We start from the raw sequence: 6520 nt of genomic DNA, 5'->3' as shown, positions 1-6520 counted from the left end.
CCCAGCATGGTGGCAGGCTGGGAGCAGGACTGAGTGAGGGGTGGGGCTGGGGAATCCGCAGTGGGACCTGTTGTCCAGGCAGTGGTGTGTGGGGGTGTGGGGGTAATGTAGGGAGAAGGCAAGAAAACTAAAATGTTAAGTCAAGCTATATTCGGAGACTGCAGGAAGCTGATCAGGCCCTATAGCCAGACCAGGAGAAAATCTGCACAAGAAGAAAAGATTTCTGCTGGGATTGCTAACAACCCATTTCCCACACATGAAGGGAAAACAGGAGAAAGACAGTCTTTAAGTGGCTCCCTACCCAGAATAAAATCATTCCCTGAGGCTAAAACCATGCAGAACCTTGGGATCAGACAGTGGAAATTGCCATCTGGTCTTTCAGGCTACACACTCTCATCCTTCTTCACTGTTGGTCCAAATCAAAGGCAAACGGGTAAACAAAGTCTTCAAACTCTAACTTACAGGAACTAAAGAATGATCTATAAACTGAACGCTCTGGGGCTCCCCTCAGTGCCTTCCTCTGTCTCTGCCGCTGTCGTCATCTGACTGGATTGTCTCTTCCCTCTGAGTCTCTCTGAGTCTCTCTTTGCCTCTGAGAGGAGACCACCCTTTGTCTATGGAGTGTTACTGTCTTCAATAAAACTTCCTTTTTGACTCTAACTTTGTCATGTATTTGAATTCTTTGTTGCCAAGGACACTCTTCTCTTTCAACACAGTGCTCGAGTTCTCCCGTGGGTCTCAGTTCTTCCCTAGGGCCCCGGGTCTGCCCCGTCCCAGCGGCCCCTGGAACATTTTTGTGGCTACAACAGCAGAGGCCAGTAGTGGCAAAGAGATTTGTGATCTGGAAACTGAAATCACAGCTGCTTGGTGTTTCATCACGCCCTCAGTCCCGGCCCCATGACTCCTCCCAGACATGCCCCCATGACTCTTCCCAGTCCCGCCCCATGACTTTAAAAGGGTGCTTCGCAGGCCACGCGCAGGAGAGCTGGGCAGAGCAAGGAGGCCAGTAGGTCTGGAAGAGGAGTTCTGAGTCAGCATCGGGCAGCGCTACGACGAGGGCTAATACCGTGCATCGCTTCGCCTCGATGCGCCTGCGTGTCCATCGTCAATCGGCACTTGTCAGGCGCTGAGACTTCAGCCTCAGCCACGCACCTTTCCCTCTAGCAGCGACCTCCAGTCAAAGAATACTTTTCCACACAAGTCGCTTTTGCCAGAAGAGGGAGGAAGGTGGAAACACCCCGGACGCTTTCCCAGCTCTCCGCTCCGATAAAACTCCCTGCCGCGGTCGTCGCCCTGCCGGCCGCTCGTGGCCATGGCGCCAAAGTTGAATCTTCTCCAGCTCCTGCTTCTGCTGTGGGTCTGTCCCTGGGCGCGCCCCGGTGAGTTGCGATGTAACAGGCAGTGGGGCGGTGGGACGCAGGGGCAAGAAGGCGGCAGGAAAGGGGTCGGGGCATTAAGACGGGGCACAGGGACTGCTTTCCCACCGGGTTGGAGAACCTTTCCATCGGGTGGCGCGGCCGCCCCCTCCTCAATCCTTTCGGGGGCTCCTTTCCACTTTGGCGACCTCCGGGACTGGTTGTCGCCCTTCAGGCAAGAAGTCAGGCGAGAGACCGACTGAGATGGAGAAAAAGTGCCTTTGGGCAAATTGGGAAGCGGGGAGGAGCAAAGGGGAGGGCAGGAGGAGCGGCAGCACATTCTCCCGAAGCACCCCCACCCTTTCCGTGCACGGGCGCTTCTGGGGAGGCGGCAGCCGCAGCCCAGGGACCCGGGACGTCAGGACATGGGGGCTTTTGCAGGATCGCGACCCAAGAACAACCATATGTCCCTACTCTCATCATAGGACTTTCCTCCCCACTGACCCTCCGCCCTTGAACTTCTCAGCGAGTTCTGCCCGCAAACTACCACTTCCTTCCTTCCCAGGGAAGCTCTGGTGTCACTTGTCCCGCCACAGCTACTGCCACCTTATTCCATAGTTCTATGGGGATCCAAGAACTCCAGTGCTCCCCGAGTGTGAAGACCCTAGTCACTTCCTCCCCCTAGTGGCACTTTATGACCCTTGGCTAAGGAAACCCAGCAGTGTCAGGTCCACATTCAGAGGGACAGGAAGCAGTTTCCAAATAGGACCCTAGAACCCAGGGAAGGGAGGTCACTCTTCTCTACTCTTCGGTCCAAACCCACATTTTCCACCTACTGAGGAGGAGGTCATTCAGGACACAGCAGCAAAGGGCATGTAGTGGGTGTTATGATCTTCGCAGGCCACTTAGTACCTGTCTCTGATGCACCACGCACCTTCAGCTTCTAGTGGGAAAGCAGCCAAGGACAGCGTAGAAATGAATGGGGAACCAGATCTGGTCACTGTCCTGGTTTCCTGGTCCCACATTAGTGCATATAGCGTGTCCCAGATACGAGTGCCCCTCCCCTGGGGAATCATCGCCCAGGGAGCCTGTTATGTGTGTTCAGGAACCAGAACTGTGCGGTATTCTTCCTGCAGCTTCTGGGTGAAATGAATGCGAAAGGATCTGGGTTCCACAGGTGTGCGCCACTGCCCCCCTCTCTCTGTAGGCTGGATTTCTTAGTCCAAGGGGGCTCTGAGAGACATCTCATGAAGCCGTAATTATGAGTCGATTTTTGTGGCAATGCAACATTTTAATTTATGTTCTTCATAAACCTGCTTCTTATTTGTTCCTTGTGACACTGCTCATTTCAGTGACAGAAAGTAACTTCTCTTTTGGGTACCGCTGGGCCTGCCTGACCTAATGACACTGATGATGGGCACTGGGATAGCCCATAACCAGAGGCCTCAATCTACAGGCCCCGGTGCTTTACCGGGAACTTCTTTAAATGGTGTGGATGTTTCTGTTGCAAGTGTCATGGTCTCGATTCTGACCCGAGTGGTTGGTGATGTGATTCTCCAATTGGGTTGCCGCGAAGTCCCCATAGCACTTTGTCATATCACAGGTACCTCTAGATTCATAGATTCTGCGGGGTCATAGGGCCCTAGTGGCAGGTCCAGCCACATTCATTCTCTCATGTATCACCTGTAACTTCTTTCCGGCTACAACAGCAGAGTCGAGTAGTTGCAAAGAGACTTATGATCTGCGTAGCTGAAAATATTTAGGAGCTAGCCATTTACAGAAAGTCTTCAGACCGGACTGTTATTCAATGACTATAGGACAAGGATCACGTCCTGCCTCCTTATTCGTCTTAAGGTTGGTACTCATTGCTCTCATTTTCTCCAGGATTAAGCACTGTTTTAACATTCTATTTAGAGAAAGCGGAAGGCAGTTGGATAAGATTGTACCTGATTTTCCTTACTATGGTAGTCCTTGGCCCGCAAGGAATTCAATAACTACAAAGATTTTCTACTGTTGTTAAAAATACGGGGAATGTGGCTTGACCGCTGTGTGGATCTATGGACCCATACCACCTTCGTGAGCAGGACCTGGGACAGGACCTGTTTATTACCTGGCCCAAGCCCCAGGCACCATGTTAAGAACAGGGTCTCATGAGGTCACTTCTGAACCTTGGGGACGATGTCAACTCACACATTCGGTTCAATATAAATGGATGGTAGTTTCTGCTTCCCAGAGTACGTTTACCTATGTCAATGGCCACATGGATCCTTGGGGAAGGCCGGAAGGACGTTGCCCTTGTTGTGTGACATTGTAAGGTCCTTTCTCATTGAAACCTGGCCTCTCCTTTTGGTCCTGGGTTCCGGGTTTGGGAAGCGGCTCAGTTCTGGAAACTGGACAAAAGATCCAGTCTTTTGTTGGGAGGCTGCTCTCAGCCTGTAGATCAACCATCCTTGTGTTTCGTCTTTGTTGTTTTCAAGATGTAAGTCCCGCAGTAAGTATCCAGGTCGGCTGCCCGTCCCTTTTGCCTGTAGGATCACCGTGGGCTGTGAGCCGGAGTCATGGCTCTTTGTGGGGGAGGCCCCTGCTGGATTTCTGACCTTCCTACTCATTTTGATCACCAAACCTACTTTGCTCCTGACAGAGAGAACTTCCACCCGGCCTCTATTATATCAACATTTTCCAGCCATATTGTTACTGGAAGCCCATTTGGGGATCACTGACCCCCACTCCTGACCTTCAGCAAAAGTCACGAGTGAGCTTTCTGAGAATTCTGGTGCTCTTCTCTCTCATGCTTTCCTCACAGGCTTGAGAAACGAGAGTTTATCTTCAGGCTTTCCCATGGACCATGGTTGACTAGAGACTTTTCTGCCTTTTCATATTACATCTACCCTAGGATATTCACTTCTCTGAGCCATTTGATCCCTCCCTCTATTGCCTGCCTCAGAAATTCTGCCTTTTCCTTTATGTTATGCAGTGGGGCCAATGCTTTGTTCCAAGCTTGCAAGATCCATCTGAGTAGCAGGTTAGCACGATTTCCCAGGTCTGTGCTAAATCTTGTGAACTGTAATTGTCAGTTGTGCCTTCTCCAACTTTGGGATCTATCCACCCCCCACCCCCACCCCGCACCATTATCCAGCTTCCTCAGAAGCACCCTACATGCTCTTTAACTCCTTATGCATATGGCTCATTTCTGACATCTCTTGTATCTAGGCCTGTCCTTAAGAGCTACCTGAGGCAACCTTTCATTAGTTATCAGCTGACTGATGATGTGTATTGGCCTGGTGGACAGAGGGGACATATCTGGGAATGTCTGGTTTCTTCACAGGCAGAGGACTCTTTGTTCTCCTCAAGCAAGGGAGGAGCACTACTAGCCTTCCACCGATGAAAGGAGGGGCCGGGCAGGGTCAGCTCTTGCTCTGCCAGCTCAGCCATCGGGGAGGATTCTCTTGCTGTCACCGATGAGACAGAGGGTACCTTGGGTCCTTGTCACCTAATCCTAACCCTCACCTGTGTTTTTCCTTCACAGATGCTCACTCTCTTCACTATGATTTCAGTATCAGCTCTAACAGACAACCACGGTGTAAGGTTCAGGGTCAGCTGGATGGAAATGATTTTCTTTCCTATGACTGTGACAACAACGTTATATCTGTGAATCACCTGCGAGAGAAGGTCAATGCCACAGATTTCTGGGAAGAACAGATTGGTACGCTGAAGGACGTGGGGGACTTGCTCAAACAGGAACTGCCTGACATTAAACCGGAGCAAAACACAGACAGCGGTAAGTTAGAAAGTCTAAGGGCAGGAGGGAGCGGATGGTGGGCGCAGGGGCATTTATTGTATCCGTGTGGAAGAGGAAAGTGATGTCGGTTCTTCCCAATTAGCCCAGCAGAAGAGTCAGGAGAACAAGGCCAGATTAGCAGAGTGCAGAGGAGGGGGACACCGGGCGGGGCAGAGGGTTCGTCAAGATCACAGAGAGACCTCTTTCCAACGGGGTGTGGGGTAGTTCCTCTCACCCTGCAGGTCAGGATGATGTGTCAGCGGGAAGCCCGTGGACGCCCCAGCGGATCCTGGGAGTTTGCATTCAATGGACAGAAGTTGCTTATCTTTGACGCTGAGAACACGGAGTACACAGTGGTTCATTCTGGAGGTGAACGGATGAAGAACAAGTGGAAGCCCAACCAGGACGTGACCAAGGCCTTCAAAACGATCTCCGAGGGAGACTGCAGCAAGTGGCTTAACGTCTTGAGACAAGAGGCAGCTGAGAGGACGGCAGAGACAAGAGGTAGCTGAGAGGATGGCGACAAAGTGGGGGTTCTTTTGAGGCGACGTTAATTTACACGTGTGTGAGTGCGTGTGCGCATGTGCGTGTGTGGTTTGAAGTTTTCCATCTGCGGTGAGTTCCTGAGACCGTACTGGCCACAGCCGTGTTCTGTCACCCTTCCTCTCCCTCCTCACGTCCTCCACCTCTGTGTCACTGTCCAGGCCTCTGCACCACTCCCCGTGGATTTCACGGTCCCAAACAGGAGGGCCGCATTCTGCTTCCAGAAGTATTTTTTTGTGACGTTCCTTCTTCTTAGCATCACTTTTCTTTTTCTTGGTCTCACTTGGTCTACTTCTGGAGGTTCTTCGAACCCCTCCCAACGTCAGCTCCTGAGAGGACTTCTCTACCTGCCTCGTCACGTGTCACCTCCTCTTCCGTCATGGCAGCAGCGATTGGTTACACTGGGACCCTTGCTTCCCCCATTAGCTGTGGGAGCCCCTGGAGGACAGGACATATCCCTTCTCTTTCTGTCTACCTCAGGACCTGTCCCAGCAGCTGCCATTTGCAGATGAGGCACTATCTGCATCGTAGGCTTAGCTGGGCAGCGGGAGCGGGGAGGCATCTCCTTAGGTTGGGGGGATGGATAATGGCGGTCACTCTTGTGTTTCCATCGCAGACCCACCAACCACGGCCCCAGCCACAGCCCATTCCAAGGCCACGACCGTCACATCCACCATTTGGACTCTCCTTGTGGTCCTCACCTGCTGCATGATTGGAATCACCGGCTGAGTCCTTTGCAGTAACAGGTACTGAGACAGAATTTAGGGGGAAGTGGAGAGGTAATGGCCTGGAGTGAGAACAGGGAAAGATGAATTTTCTGCCCAACACCTAAACCCCTGCTGAA

The 6520-nt window shown here is 52.0% G+C and overlaps 1 protein-coding gene across 2 annotated transcripts in view; it reads left to right on the top strand.

Moving 5' to 3' along the window:
- Positions 1–86: 86 nt before the first annotated feature.
- The window catches only part of LOC102881036 (UL16-binding protein 3), an 8527-nt gene continuing 2093 nt past the window's right edge, over positions 87–6520 (top strand). For both annotated transcript variants that reach the window (XM_015592367.2, XM_006915775.3), the window contains exons 1-4: positions 87–1379; positions 4882–5133; positions 5359–5637; positions 6293–6422. In XM_015592367.2, the coding sequence (XP_015447853.1) occupies positions 1313–1379; positions 4882–5133; positions 5359–5637; positions 6293–6405 (711 nt within the window). In that variant the 5' untranslated portion in view covers positions 87–1312 and the 3' untranslated portion in view covers positions 6406–6422. The remainder of the gene's footprint in view (positions 1380–4881; positions 5134–5358; positions 5638–6292; positions 6423–6520) is intronic.

The sequence above is a fragment of the Pteropus alecto genome, unplaced genomic scaffold, assembly GCF_000325575.1.
Source record: "Pteropus alecto unplaced genomic scaffold, ASM32557v1 scaffold176, whole genome shotgun sequence".
Lineage (NCBI taxonomy): Eukaryota > Metazoa > Chordata > Mammalia > Chiroptera > Pteropodidae > Pteropus > Pteropus alecto.
This window is presented reverse-complemented; position numbering and strand designations above follow the sequence as displayed.